This window comes from Eretmochelys imbricata, chromosome 1 (genome assembly GCF_965152235.1).
Source record: "Eretmochelys imbricata isolate rEreImb1 chromosome 1, rEreImb1.hap1, whole genome shotgun sequence".
Taxonomy (NCBI): domain Eukaryota; kingdom Metazoa; phylum Chordata; order Testudines; family Cheloniidae; genus Eretmochelys; species Eretmochelys imbricata.
In genome coordinates, this window is record NC_135572.1 from 215,350,274 (window position 1) to 215,366,369 (window position 16,096).

General features: G+C 43.1%; 1 protein-coding gene across 1 annotated transcript in view; it reads left to right on the forward strand.

Annotated features, from left to right (window-relative positions):
* The first annotated feature begins 6,970 nt into the window (after positions 1–6,970).
* Positions 6,971–16,096, forward strand: part of LOC144259179 (scavenger receptor cysteine-rich domain-containing protein SCART1-like) — a 45,122-nt gene continuing 35,996 nt past the window's right edge. The window contains 4 exon segments of the mRNA XM_077807359.1: positions 6,971–7,006; positions 10,931–10,964; positions 12,730–12,846; positions 12,849–13,022. Of these exon segments, the coding sequence (XP_077663485.1) occupies positions 6,971–7,006; positions 10,931–10,964; positions 12,730–12,846; positions 12,849–13,022 (361 nt within the window).

Here is a 16,096-nt window from a genome sequence, read left to right on the forward strand (position 1 = left end):
TTTGCTAAGACGTGCCAGCCTGTTAAAAATAAGATCCTTATATTGTCTTCCCGCTTTGTACCAACCCGACATTGTAATGAGCCATCTGCAAACAGCGAACTGTGGGAGGCATTGAAATGTAGTCCATTTACAACAGTAGTCCATTTCAGTTAAGTGTAGTCTGTGTGATCCATTTGTCTGAAGTACATCTGGGGGTTTGAATGCAGTCCAGAATTGTGCCAGAGGAGGCAGGGGGATGAACGGGGATGCTGGTGGGGTTCTGTGTGTTTGCATGTAGTCATAACAGGTTGTATCGAAAGCCATGGGATGGCACCAACCATGTGGATGCCAATGCAGATCCTGTTGATTGCCTAATGAATGTTGACCCAATCCCAGGTGCTGATAGTTACAAACTTTTCCCATAACAGGAACTTCAGATAGGTAAGTCACAGTTTGGGAAAGGACATATTTTTCAGGCCACAGGGGTAGCTGACCTGCCGACACCTCTCCTAGATGTACTGTTCACTCACCATACATTTGATTACTTCAGTGTCACACTCTGCTGTCTTCCCACCTGCAGCTTGGAATAAAACCTCTTTTTTCCACTCTGGAAACACAAGAAATGTCATACCCTCCAAAATGTGGAATGCCTGAAATGACAGAGTCTTATGTAGAAAGCCACAGCAACCACCTTCCCCCAAAGCCCAAACTGGTCTTCAATTTTTAGAAAAAAGTGGTTGTGATTTTTCACTTGCCATATTCTGTGCATGTAATTAACCTGTTCAATCACAGGTCCAAGGAGCTTCTTTGGTCTGAAGTGTCTCTAACAATATACTGAAGTACATTGCTATAAAGTAACATTTTATGTCCTTGAAATTCCAAAAGGAATTTTTTTCTGCTCATGTGGTGTGACATTTCAGCAATGAACACCTGTGCCTTCTCTACTTCCATGCCCATCTGCCTCGACAGCTCATCCACACTCCAGTAGAAGCCTGGGTCACCATAGTGCTGCAGACCGGTCCAAGAGGAAGTGTGTCCATGATGAACTTATCGTTGACGTTCTGGTTAGGGCCAACAAGCAGGTCCAGTACCAAAGAGAGAGGGACTTGCAGCAATTGCAAAGGCAAGATGAGAGGCAAGTGGAAAGGCTCAGGCTGGCTGCACAGCTTGAGGACAAGATTTCAGTGTGGGAGCAGACATTAGCTTTGCAGTTCCTGGAAGAGGAATGGCATCTGAGGGAGGAAGATAGCAGAAAGAACTCTTTGAGTGGCTGTTTTTGCTAATGGCTGCCAGCGTGTAGGCTCCTGATGAGTCCACCCCATGGTGTGAGTCCCCTGCTCAGTACAATGTGCTGCAGATCAGGAATAGTTTGGACAATTCCATGTCTGGGTGAGCCATGCAGTCGGGCCCTAACAATAGATGTACAGGCCAAATGTTCCCCATGCAGTCCCCCAAACTGAACCCCTCCCTGTGGATGCCTTCTCCCCACTGCCCAAGCACCCGGTGTGCAGGAAACATGTAAAGAACGGAGAAGAAAACAGGGACCAGGGGACTTGCCACAGTAAGGAGCTTTCTGTCTTGGAAATTGTTTCACTTTTTGCCCTTGTTCATGCACCTTGTCCCTGGTTTGGTTTTGCTGTTCCTGGTTTGGTGTGCTAATGGCAGCTGGCCCACCCGGCAATAGTTTAATACTGTGCTTTTCTAATAAATGTTCAAAAACAAAGATTTTTATTTTATAAAGAAATCATACTACCAGACTGCATCACATCATATAATGTGTATTTCAAATAATAAAAATAAACACATAAGGGACAACTGTGAAGTTGTATAGAAACACTATTTATTTCTTAGTACAGACATCTACATTCACAGTTCACCTCCCCCCACCCACAATTCTAGTTTCCTAAGTGGTCATCTCATTCATAAGGTACGATTCATGGGAATCAATCCTCCCCCCTCCCTTACCTAATGTACAGGAAGCATTGCACAAGCACATTCATAAAGCTACTGTTCTCCCTCTTCCATTGGCCCATGCAAATCCATGGTATGAGAGCACAGGGCATCCCTAATTTCTGTTGCCTGGGTGCATCCAGCTCCAGCTGCAGTAGCTGCACTTCCTGGCTGGGAGTACTGGCTCAGCAGGATGTGTTGGTGGGCTGCTCAAACTACCTGTGATGCACAGGAATGGACAATCAAGTTATCTCACAGTGCATTGTGACGGGGTGTACACCCGGAGTGAAGCCTGGAAGCTGTTGGAACCACTGTGCCCCCCAATCATTCAGCTGGGTTGCCCTCCCACATTGCTCTGCTGGTGACTCACAGCCAGCCCCTCCAGGCCCTGTTATCACCAACATGACAGCAGGTCGCGCCACACACCCAGCTGAGTCACCGGAGTGCTTTACTTAAGCCACTCATGACTAACAATGGAGGCACTAGCCAATTTCACAGCTCCCCAGCTTTGCACCCCTACTGGAGTATACGTCCAGAATTATACTGTCTTGCACTGCACAGGGATCTGTATGGTGCAAGCTCATTAATTAGTCCGCTCCCCCCCTCAATGTGGGGAAGGTATGCACAAGCCTTTGTTAACAGAGCTAAGATTCCCTAACACTTCCCTCAAAAACACACTGGTTAAGATAAAACATAAAACAGGTTTATTAACTACAGAAAGATAGATTTGAAGTGATTATAAGTGATGACAAACAGATCAAAGCAAGTTACCTAGAAAATCAAACAAAATCCAATCTAAGATTTATACAAATTAGATAGGATTTGAATCTGCAGGATTACAGATTCTTGAGGCAGAGGCTGCATCTGCTTTGCAGTCTGGGTTCCCTTCCCCTATTCAAAGTCCTTTTTCTTCCAGAGGTTCCTCCAGGTGTTGAGTTGTGGAGAAATGAAGACAAGTGATGATGTCACAACCCATCTTTTATAGTTTCTTCCAGACTGCTGGAAAGTCTGTGTATGTGACGTGGTCCACCCCCACTGGCCAAACATTCTCCATGGTCTCTGTGCTCCTTCCGAGGAGGCTTCCTTATACAGAGTTCCTGAGCTAGTGGATTCTTCCCTTGATGGGTGTTGATGACAGCAATTAACACTGTCTGGCTACTCTATTGTTGTACCTGAAAGGCTGGTTTTGGGTGTTTCCAGTCACACATCACACTTTAGTAATTCACACATAGCAAGATTTCATAACTTCACATATGATGATAGCACATACAATCCACTGAGATATTAATGTTTCACAGATCAAGACTTTTAGAATGATACCTCACAAGGCATACTTTGTACAAAACGTATCATAATTACATCGCCATGGTAAATATATGGGGCTTTGGGGTGCAGAATGTCACATGCATCACACATAAAGGGCTAGAATGGCCACATTTCAGAAGGGCGCTAGGACATCTGGGATATTGTTAGTTTGATTCAGGACTGTGTGCTGCAATACAGATGCTGGAGCCCCAGGTTGGGCCCCAGGTTTAAATATTCTCAGCCAGGGGTCAGTAATCAATGTAGATGCTCAAGACCTGGGTTCTCATACCCACGGTTTGCTGACTCCAATTCCACTAACCCTGGGCTTACGTTACAGTGTACAGATGTTAAGTGGCTAAGGGCCACTGGCATCCATACAGACAATGTGAAAGAAACTATGGATATTGCTAAATATAAAAAGAAGACAGTATCATCAGACTTTCTATAAAAGGCTGTGTGAGGAGGATCTTGGTCAAACTAAGGTCCTCTACTGTACTGAATAGTGTTTTATATAGGATATGTGAGATCCTAAGACCAGTAAATGGGTGAAGCAGCTGGTAGTTCCCAACATTTTTGGCTGGCAGTCGAAGGTAGCTCATCAAATTCCTTTAGCAGGCCTTACAGGGAGGGACAAGATATTGGCCAAAATTCTGCAAAGATTTTTCTGGCTGAATATTTATTAAGAAGGAGCTGAATGGTGTTAATCCTGCCCAGAATGTCAGATAGTGGACCAGAAACAATAAAAAACAGACAGCTGATTTCAATTCTTATTATAGGTACACAATTTGAAAGGATTGCAATGACTCCATTAGAACAGAGTTACCAAATGAATCAATACATTTTAATTATTTGTGACTATATGACTCAATATCCAGAGGCAGTCCCTTTACAGTGCTACTGCCATGACAATTGCAGAGGAAGTGATGATACTCTTTAGTAAGGTGGACATCCATAGAATGTTCCTGACGGATCAGGGAACTAATTTCCAAGCATCCCTTTTACCATCTCTTAGGCATTAAAGCCCTCTGAACTAGCCCTTATCCAAATGATCCCTAATCTACTGGTGGATGGGCTAGTGGAAAGGATGAATCAATCCCTGAAATGAACATTAAAACTCTATGCACAGTCCGTACCCAGACCGTGGGACTTTATCTTTCATTTGCTTACTAAAAAGCCACACAGGCTTCAATGTAATTCTCTCCATTCGAGCTGTATGGCTGACAGCCTAGTGATCCATAGACATGATCAAAGAAAGTGTGCAGGGATGAACCACTGACTTTTCCAATATTATTGATTACATTATAAACCTGAAGGACAACTTGCAGAGTCTCCCACATAGCTAAGGAAAATCTAGAAGAGCAGGCACAAACAAGATGATATAATAAAAAAGTTCAGGAATGGCAGCTTAGGGTGGGAAGTAAAGTTCTGTTATTGTTACCCACCACTACGAAAGATAAACTTACCCACAAATCATGCTGTCGCCAATCCTTTAGAATCTAAAATCTAAAGGTTTATTCATAAAAGGAAAAAGATATAGATGAGAGCTAGAATTGGTTAAATGGAATCAATTACATACAGTAATGGCAAAGTTCTTGGTTCAGGCTTGCAGCAGTGATGGAATAAACTGCAGGTTCAAATCAAGTCTCTGGAGTACATCCACAGCTGGAATGGGTCTTTCAGTCCTTTGTTCAATGCTTCAGTGTAGCAAAGTTCCTCCAGAGGTACGAAGCAGGATTGAAGACAAGATGGAGGAGCTGCAGCAGCTTTTTATATTCTCTTGCCATGTGATCTTTCTTTCTTTGTTCCAGAGACAAGCTGTCCATCACATGGCATGGAAAAACCTCAGAGTTCTCTCCATAGGCATGTCCCTGCATACCTTGCTGAGTCACAAGGCGTGTCTGCCTTCTCTCATTGGTCAGTTGTATAGCTGATGGCCCTTAATGGGCCATCAAGTAGGCTTGGCAGAGCTGACACCAACTTGTCTGGGGTGTCACCCAGAAGCATAGCATAAGTTTGAAATATAGACAGTATAGAGCCAATATTCATAACTTTAACTACAAAAATGATCCACACATATAGACAGCATAATCATAACCAGCAAACCATAACCTTGTCTGAGACACCTTATTTGACCCCCTTTATACAAGATTTGGTGCCACTACAGGACCTTGGTTGTAACCATGTTCTATATGGTCCCAGTTCAAGTCAATAACGTGACAGGATTCCAAAGAGGATGGAGCTAGGCTGTTCTCAGTGGTGGAAGAACAAGAAGCATTGGTCTCCAGTTGCAGTGGGGGAGGTCTAGGTTGGATATTAGGAAACACTATTTCACTAGGAGGGTGGTGAAGCACTGGAATGGGAGGTGGTGGAATCTCCACCCTTAGAGGTTTTTAAGGTCAAGCTTGACAAAGCCCTGGCTGGGATGATTTAGTTGGTGTTGGTCCTGCTTTGAGCAGGGGATTGGACTAGATGACCTCCTGAGGTCTCTTCCAACCCTAATATTCTATGATTCTATGAAAGAAAGGTATATGAGTGCAGAAGATTATCCAAAGGGGCAGAAGAGTAACAGCTGAACAACATGAGGATTTGAGCCATCTATCAATAAGTTCTGGCATGTAAATGCTAAAATACTATTCATTTGGACCTACCAGTACATCATTAACTAACCACCTTCCACTAACCTAATTAAACACAATGAGGGATAAGAACGTGCATTACTAGATGGTATTTAGCCCTACAATTATATCAGTTTGAGATAAAACATAAAGTCTATGGAGAGATGCAAATAGAAACAGTAATTCTCCCTAGGAAGGGAGGGGTATGTGACAAAGTGGTCTGGTGCTTTACAGGGTGTATGCATTATTAGGAGAGGTTTCATTAGTCTATAAAACTCACATTGCACGTAGGATGGTTAAATTAGTGAATGTGATACAAATAGAGTAAGAAAGATCACGTTGTTTGTTTTTTCTTTCTTCCCTTTGCTCCACTGCAACATTTTTCTGTTCAAATTCCTTTCTCACTTTCTTTTGGAAATCAGATGAGCACTAGGGAGTGATGACATGTGGGAATCAGTTGGGTTGCCTTAACAATTGGCCAGAAAAGACAGGGGCTAATTACACTTGTTTAATCCTGAATGATTAGGTGGGGCTTGTTGAGGAAAGCAGAGTCTGAGGCCTATCAGGATAAGAGAAGGGCCAGATAAAAACAGCTCTCCTGAGTCTGCATGGGGGCAATTCAAATACTGAAAGTTGTTAGCCTCCAGAATCTGAATGCTGGATCAGTTAAGCTTCAGATTCAGGGGCTACATCTCAGAGGACTGCAGGCTGAAACATGTGGTCTTGGGAAACCTGAATTTTGACTTTGGGTTTTGTGTTTGGAATATTTTTCTGCATATTCTTTCCCAGCCCAGGGTAGGGCAAATAAGTGATTACAAATTTTCCCTCGGAGAAAGCACCTGTGACTTTTGTCATATGAAAGCCAAACCCACCATCTGAGTTATAGAGTTTAGAACCAGAAGGAACCGCCTGTTCATCTAGTCCAGGGGTTCCCAAACTTAGTTCACGGCTTGTTCCAAGTAAGCCCCTGGCGGGCCATAAGACCCTTTGTTTACCTGAGCGTCCACAGGTACGGCTGCTCGCAGCTCCCAGTGGCCGTGGTTCACCATTCCCAGTCAATGGGAGCTGCGTGAAGTGGTGGCCCAGTTTGCGCCTTTTCCCGCAGCTCCCATTGGCCGGGAATGGCGAACCGCGGCCACTAGCAGATGCTAATGGTCGTACCTGTGGACACTCAGGTAAACAAAGGGTCTCACGGCCCACCAGAGGCTTAGCCTGAACAAGCCACAAACCAAGTTTGGGAACCCCTGATCTAGTCTGACCTCCTGTATATCACAGGCTGCCAGCACCCACACACTAAACCCAACAACCGAAATGAGACCAAAGTATTGCAGCCCAGTATAGAGGCATCCCTGTGACAAGACTAATCAAGTCACCTCTCAAACTTCTTTCTGACAAGCTAAACCAGATGGATCTCTTTAAGTGTCTCATTATAAGGCATTTTGTCCAGCCCCCAAATCATTATAGTGGCTCTTCTCTGTACCCTCTCCAGTTTTTCAACATCCTTTAAAATATGTGAACACCAGAACTGCCATATACAAAGGTAAAATCAACTCCCTACTCCTACTTACTACACATTGTTTACCACTCTGCCAATCATTGTGTCATCTCCAAATATTATCAGCAGTGACTTATATAACGACTTCCAGATCATTGCTGATCAGCACATTATGAGTGCAGAAGCCCACTACAAACACACCATTCAATCATGATTCCTCATTAGCAGCCACTTTTGGAGATCATAATCCATTTAATGTGCTTTATTATTACAGTAACTCCTCACTTAAAGTCGTCCTGGTTAACACTGTTTCATTACTAGGTTGCTGATCTATTAGAGAACATACTCGTTTAAAGTCACACAACATTCTGTTCTAAGGTTGTTTGGCTCACCCCACTCCACCAGCCCGCCCAGCGCTCCTGCCGGGGAGCAGGGTCGGGGTGTGGGGGCTTGCCCCATTCCGCCCACCTGGCGTTCCAGCTGGGGAGCAGGGTCGGGGCGTGGGGACTTATTCCACTCTGCCCACCTGGCATTCCAGCTGGGGAGTGGGCAAGCCCCCGACCCCACTCCCTAGCAGAAGTGTCAGACCCCACGCCAAGCCCCCGCGCCCCGACCCCACTACGCCCTGCCTCAACCAAGCTTCACAATCATCATTGGTGAGTACAATATTAAATAGTTTGTTTAAAATTATTTAAAACTTATACTGTAAATGTCTATAATGTCTTTTGTCTGGCAAAAAAAATTTCCCTGGAACCTAACCACCCCCGTTTACATGAATTCTTATGGGGAAATTGGATTTGTTTAACATCGTTTCACTTAAAGTAGCATTTTTCAGGAACATAACTACAACGTTAAGCGAGGAGTTGCTGTATTGTATAGTGCTTATTTTTAATCAGAATGATGTATAGTACTAAATCAAACACCTTACAAAAGTCTAAGTATCTTACATTTACAGTTACTTGTATCAACCTATGACACTGAGTCCAAAAGCAGGCTACATAACCCAAATTCAACCTTTAGAGACATATTAAAAAGTATGTAAATGGTAATTAGGGCCATTCCATATTAGATAAACTTGAGCTTTGAAATATAGACTTGTACTGATAGAGAATTAGAAAATGTTTACCTGTATCTTGTTGGAGGTTAACAATGTAACCAGATGGTTCCTGTCTGTCACTATGTTCTGTTAATTCAGAGATCAAAAGGAAATGTTAACATTTAGATGAACCGTGAATGTAACAATATCATTGTGTTTATTTCTCTTTGAAGTTTGTAGTAAGCTACCTGTAACTGGCGGGAGATGGGCACTTGCCTTATTCTAATCCATGCAGCTAATTACTGGTGGTGCTTAGGATATAGAAGGCTTCAAAGCCACGATGATCGCCTGTTGTTCACTGGAGGACTGCTCATTGTCAAGAGGCTGCCAGAGAACTATAAAAAGAACTCCAGGGCCCTGATACTGTTATCTCAGATCTCTTTAAGCTTCTTCAGGGGAAGTTTGAGTCACAAGACTGAGGTCTCCATTCTTGGTCCAATATCAGGATATTCACCCTGATATTGGACCTTGGCCTATAACATATTAAACGAATTCTGACAGGTTTCAGAGTAGCAGCCCTGTTAGTCTGTATCCGCAAAAAGAAAAGGAGTACTTGTGGCACTTGTGTTTTCCACTGCATGCATCCGATGAAGTGAGCTGTAGCTCATGAAAGCTTATGCTCAAATAAATTTGTTAGTCTCTAAGGTGCCACAAGTACTCCTTTTCTTTAAACTAATTCTGTTTCAACTAAGCTAATTCCTTTCAACTCTAAAGCTCACCATCTCTATTATGAAACTGACCTAAGAACTTTATTCATATGTGTATATATAATGATCTTTTAACCAATACTCTCTCTTTTTTTAAAAATAAATTTTAGTTTAGTTAATAAGAATTGGCTGTAAGCATGTATTTGGATAAGATCTGAAATATTCATTGACCTGGAGGGTAACGTGTCTGATTCATGGGGATTGGTACAACTTTTTATATGATAAACAAGATTTTCAGTCATCCCCTCATCATATTTGACTTGGCTGTCTGGGTGGGAGCCCAAGTCTGGGTTGCTTTAAGGGAACAGTATTTATGGTTTCTGGGTAACCAGTAGGTCTTGTAGAAGCTGTTTTGTTGCTGGCTTGGTGAATCTAATTATTAGAAATAACCACCAATTTGGGGAATTGTCTGTCCCATTCTTTGCAGTTTTCCCTGATTAAGCAATCTCACTGTGGCCCCCCTGGAATCCCAGTCACACAACCATTCTAGTAATCTCATCAGCATTCTGGGAATTTCCCCAGTATTCCAAGATTTCTTAAAAATGAACATCAGCAGGCTAGAAATCTTCTCAGCCTGCTCTTGTGTGCAAGTTATCTGGCCCTGCTGATTTTAAAATGTTTATCCCCAGTAAATAGTTTAACATCCTCTTTAGTTATTAATGGACTAGAAGGTATTTCATCATCCTCATGTGATATGACTAAAATATCTTGCTTTTTTTCAATATACAACAAAATTATTTATTGAACACTCCTGCCTTTTTTGTATCTTTATTAACAATTTTACCATCTCCGTATAATGCCAATGAAATATTTTGAAACAGAGAATATAGAATATTTTAGAAAAAACATTGGGACTTGTTTGTGAAAGATTCGCAAAGCATAAACCACTGCTATTTGCCAAATATTATATTTGTTGAATACTATTTGACCAGCTCCATTCATAATAATGACAGGTTTCAGAGTAGCAGCCATGTTAGTCTGTATTCACAAAAAGAAAAGGAGTACTTGTGGCACCTTAGAGACTAACCAATTTATTTGAGCATAAGCTTTCGTGAGCTACAGCTCACTTCATCGGATGCATACAGTGGAAAATACAGTGAGGAGATTTATATACACATAGAACATTAAAAAATGGGTATTTATCATGCACACTGTAAGGAGAGTGATCACTTAAGATGAGCTATTACCAGCGGGGGGGGGCGGGGGAGAAAACCCTCTGCAGTGATAATCAAGGTGGGCCATTTCCAGCAGTTAACAAGAACGTCTGAGGAACAGTGGGGCGGGGGGGGGGGAAATAAACAAGGGGAAATAGTTTTACTTTGTGTAATGACACATCCACTCCCAGTCTCTATTCAAGCCTAAGTTAATTGAATCCAATTTGCAAATTAATTCCAATTCAGCAATCTCTCGTTGGAGTCTGTTTTCGAAGTTTTTTTGTTGAACAATAGTCACTTTGAGATCAGAAATCGAGTGACCAGAGAGATTGAAGTGTTCTCTGACTGGTTTATGAATGTTATAATTCTTGACATCTGATTTGTGTCCATTTATTCTTTTATGTAGAGACTGTCTGGTTTGGCCAATGTACATGGCAGAGGGGCATTGCTGGCACATGATGGCATATATCACATTGGTAGATGTGCATGTGAACGAGCCTCTGATAATGTGGCTGATGTGATTAGGCCCTATGATGGTGTCCCCTGAATAGATATGTGGACACAGTTGGCAACGGGCTTTGTTGCAAGGATAGGTTCCTGGGTTAATGGTTCTGTTGTGTGGTGTGTAGTTGCTGGTGAGTATTTGCTTCAGGTTGGGGGGCTGTCTGTAGGCAAGGACTGGCCTGTCTCCCAAGATTTGTGAGAGTGATGGGTCGTCCTTCAGGATAAGTTGTAGATCCTTGATAATGTGTTGGAGAGGTTTTAGTTGGGGGCTGAAGGTGACGGCTAGTGGCGTTCTGTTATTTTCTTTGTTGGGCCTGTCCTGTAGTAGGTGATTTCTGGGTACTCTTCTGGCTCTGTCAATCTGTTTCTTCACTTCAGCAGGTGGGTATTGTAGTTGTAAGAATGCTTGATAGAGATCTTGTAGGTGTTTGTCTCTGTCTGAGGGGTTGCAGCAAATGTGGTTGTATCGTAGAGCTTGGCTGTAGACAATGGATCGTGTGGTGTGGTCTGGGTGAAAGCTGGAGGCATGTAGGTAGGAATAGCGGTCAGTAGGTTTCCGGTATAGGGTGGTGTTTATGGTTCCCTTAACCCACCCAGAAATATTGTTAATCTACCCAGGAGAAGAATCTGTCCTATCTCGGGGCCTCTCCTTCTGCCCCTCCACCCCCACGAACATGATACAGTTCTGTGGTGACCTAGAATCCTATTTTTGACGTCTCCGGCTCAAGGAATATTTCCAACACACCTCTGAACAACATACTAATCCACAGAGACCTTCCTACCAACACTACAAAAAGAAGGATTCTAGGTGGGCTCCTCCTGAAGGTCGAAACAGCAGACTGGACTTCTACATAGACTGCTTCCGCCGACTTGCACGGGCTGAAATTGTGGAAAAGCAGCATCACTTGCCCCATAACCTCAGCTGTGCAGAACACAATGCCATCCACAGCCTCAGAAACAACTCTGACAGCATAAGCAAAAAGGCTGACAAAGGAGGTGCTGTTGTCATCATGAATAGGTCGGAATATGAACAAGAGGCTGCTCGGCAGCTCTCCAATATCACTTTCTACAAGCCATTATCCTCTGATCCCACTGAGGGTTACCAAAAGAAACTACAGCATTTGCTCAAGATACTCCCTGAAAAAGCACAAGAACAAATCCGCACAGACACACCCCTGGAACCTCGACCTGAGGTATTCTATCTGCTACCCAAGATCCATAAACTTAAAATCCTGGGTGCCCCATCATCTCAGGCATTGGCACCCTGACAGCAGGATTGTCTGGCTATGTAGACTCCCTTCTCAGGCCCTGCGCTACCAGCACTCCCAGCTATCTTCGAGACACCACTGACTTCCTGAGGAAACTACAATCCATCAGTGATCTTCCTGAAAACACCATCCTGGCCACTATGGATGTAGAAGCCCTCTACACCAACATTCCACACGAAGATGGACTACAAGCCGTCAGGAACACTATCCCCGATAATGTCACGGCAAACCTGGTGGCTGAACTTTGTGACTTTGTCCTCACCCATAACTATTTCACATTTGGGGACAATGTATACCTTCAAATGAGCGGCACTGCTATGGGTACCCGCAAGGCCCCACAGTATGCCAACATTTTTATGGCTGACTTAGAACAACGCTTCCTCAGCTCTCATCTCCTAATGCCCCTACTCTACTTGCACTATATTGATGACATCTTCATCATCTGGACCCATGGAAAAGAAGCCCTTCAGGAATTCCACCATGATTTCAACAATTTCCATCCCACCATCAACCTCAGCCTGGACCAGTCCACACAAGAGATCCACTTCCTGGACACTACAGTGCTAATAAGCGATGGTCACATAAAATAATAATGATGGGGACGTGGCTCAGTGCTCTCTCTGGTAATTCTGTCCTGATTGTGTTTGAAGGTGGAGCTGCTGATCTCAGGCTGTTCAATGGAAGCAACCCATGTGTTGGGAGAGTGGAGATTGAACGTAATGGTCAGTGGATGAAGCTGTGTTTTACTGCTTCCCATGTTGCAGAAATTTGCCAACATGTGGAGAGGCATTTGGTATCCATAATGCTGCCCATTTTGGAGAAGATTCCAGACGATACTTGATGGTAGGAGATGTATGTTATCAATCAACAATCTGGGACTGCAGACTGGAAAATCTGAATACAGAGTCAACATGTTCTCATCCTTTTTATACTGGAGTGACCTGCTTAGGTAAGAAATCACCCATCCTGCTTCTTGGAATTAGAGAAAAGGGATTGAATCCAGAGCTTGTTTCATTCCTGCAAACTAATGCAGAAGTGGGTAAATATGATCAAATTCTGAAACTATGCTGGTGTGACCTATGCATCCGATGAAGTGAGCTGTAGCTCACGAAAGCTTATGCTCAAATAAATTGGTTAGTCTCTAAGGTGCCACAAGTACTCCTTTTCTTTCTGTGTAGGTAAGAAACCAGACATCCTGCCACTTGTATATTTCCAGCTCACAATAATTTCTTCCTGGAAATGACAGGTTTATTTGGATTCTGGAAAAAGGTGAGCCTAGGCACACCCAAAACTAAATGTTGGACCCCTTGCTTGAGGGGAGGGACCACAAGGCCCAGAACTCAACTGAGTATATAGGATAACAAATGCAAAAACAAGAAGGGAGTATGGGTGCTGGAAAGTACAGGACTGACTGGAGCAGTAAGGGATTAAACTCTTCCCCACCTACCTTGTGTCACCTAGAAAGACATTGGAAGGTTTGCTCAAATATGTGTGTTCAACTTTGAATTCATGTGTATGAACTAATATGGCCAATAGTCTCCAGACAATCTATCCTGGGCCTTGGTGACCTTGCTGTGTAGGAGTAGGAGAGGTAGTATATAGCTGCTGCAATTATACGTTCTACAGAAAAGCCTACACTAGGCTAGAATAGACAGATAGAGTTAGGTTGGGAGTCAAATTCACAAATTTACCTCAATTCTCTAATAACTAATAATTCTCTTCCCTCCACAATTGTCATAAATATAAAGGGAAGGATAAACCCCTTTGAAATCCCTCCTGGCCAGGGGAAAGCTCCTCTCACCTGTAAAGGGTTAAGAAGCTAAAGGTAACCTCGCTGGCACCTGACCAAAATGACCAACGAGGAGACAAGATACTTTCAAAAGCTGGGAGGAGGGAGAGAAACAAAGGGTCTGTGTGTCTGTCTATAGTCTGTCTTTGTCGGGGATAGACCAGGAATGGAGTCTTAGAACTTTTAGTAAGTAATCTAGCTAGGTACGTGTTAGATTATGATTTCTTTAAATGGCTGAGAAAAGAACTGTGCTGAATAGAATAACTATTTCTGTCTGTGTATCTTTTTTGTAACTTAAGGTTTTGCCTAGAGGGGTTCTCTATGTTTTTGAATCTAATTACCCTGTAAGATATCTACCATCCTGATTTTACAGGGGGGATTTCTTTATTTCTATTTACTTCTATTTTTATTAAAAGTCTTCTTGTAAGAAAACTGAATGCTTTTTCATTGTTCTCAGATCCAAGGGTTTGGGTCTGTGGTCACCTATGCAAATTGGTGAGGCTTTTTATCCAACATTTCCCAGGAAAGGGGGTGTGCAAGTGTTGGGAGGATTGTTCATTGTTCTTAAGATCCAAGAGTCTGGGTCTGTAGTCACCTAGGCAAATTGGTGAGGCTTTTTACCAAACCTTGTCCAGGAAGTGGGGTGCAAGGTTTTGGGAAGTATTTTGGGGGGAAAGACACGTCCAAACAGCTCTTCCCCAGTAACTAGTATTAGTTTGGTGGTGGTAGCGGAATAATTCTCTTCCCTCCACAATGGATCACATACTCCACCCACCTCCCTGCTCCAGGATCCTAACATCTTTTATTGGACCAACTTCTGTTGATGGAAGATACAAGCTTTTGTGCTTCACAGAGGTCTTCACCAGGTCTGGGGAAGGTCACCAGAGTGTCTGGTTAGATTTCTGAATATTCCTGAAGGTGGCGATGCTAAGGAGATATGATTGAATCAATATGCAAATAATTCACCAACTTCATTTTTTAGTATTTGATCAGCTGTAGATAGTGCTTTGTTACTGTCCTGCAGATATTCCTCCATTATTCAGAAGGACTTAGCTTCAACAGAATGCTCATGTAGCTGGTGGAAAGCACAGACAAGACCCGTGGCCCTGTGCTAGTTTTGTCATCATCATCTCCTCTTCCTCTTTGAAAATGTATTTCTTTCTTATCGGTAGTATTACCATAGTGCCTAGGAGCCCCAGTCATGCACCAGGACCCTACCGTGCTTCATCTGTACTGAGACAGAAAAAGAGATGGTCCCTGCCTCAAAGAGCTTACAGTCAAAGGGTGTATCTACACTGCAAGCACTACACCAGCACAGCTATGGTGCTGCAGGTGTGCTGTTGGAGCACCCCGGTGTAGATGCTTCCCACAGTGATGGAGACTTTTCCATCGATTTAGTTAATCTAACTTTCATTCTTACATCAATTTAGCCACATCTACAACAGGGTTTAGGTTGGCATAGCTATGGTGAACAGGGGTGTGAATTTTTCACATCCTGAGAGATGTAGCTATATTGATCTAAATTTCAAGTATAGAACAGGCCTAAGTAATTCTATCCTGGTGAATTCTCCTCCCTTGAGGTATCTTCAGTTCCAGTAGTCATAAAACTTTTGAATCTATTCACTTATCTACTTCCTGTAAGAAACGAAAAAGGGTGTGGAACTGGGTAGAGCCCCTTCCCCCTTTCTCCCTTTCCCCCTCCCTGCTACTCTGTGCAAACTCGATTGGCTGTGTGCGGGGCGTGCCATTCTAAAAGAAGGACACAGAATTAACTATGAACCACTTGGGAGGGTTTGAGTCAATGGGGGGACAGGGAACAAGCTGTAACAATGCTGCCTCTGGCGGGACATAACTGAGAGTATCGATTCAGGACAAATTGCTTAGAGCAGGGCAAATACAGCCCAAGGCTGGGTTTCTTTTATTACTAAGGCACACCAAATCAGCCAAACAGCGAAGACTTTGGTCTCACCCCACTGGCTGACCTTAAGTTATAGAAGCTATTCCCTCAGACACTACAGTTTCCCAGTATCACCACCAGTGCCACTTGTTATGCGGACAAATGGTTATGAAAACCAATACCTCAGTAAAAGAAAAAAGGTTTTCTTAATCCCAAAGGACCAAGCCCCAGACCCAGGTCAATATACAAGTCAGATCTTACCCACAAATCATGCTGTTGCCAATCCTTTAGAATCTAAAATCTAAAGGTTTATTCATAAAAAAAATAAATATAAATA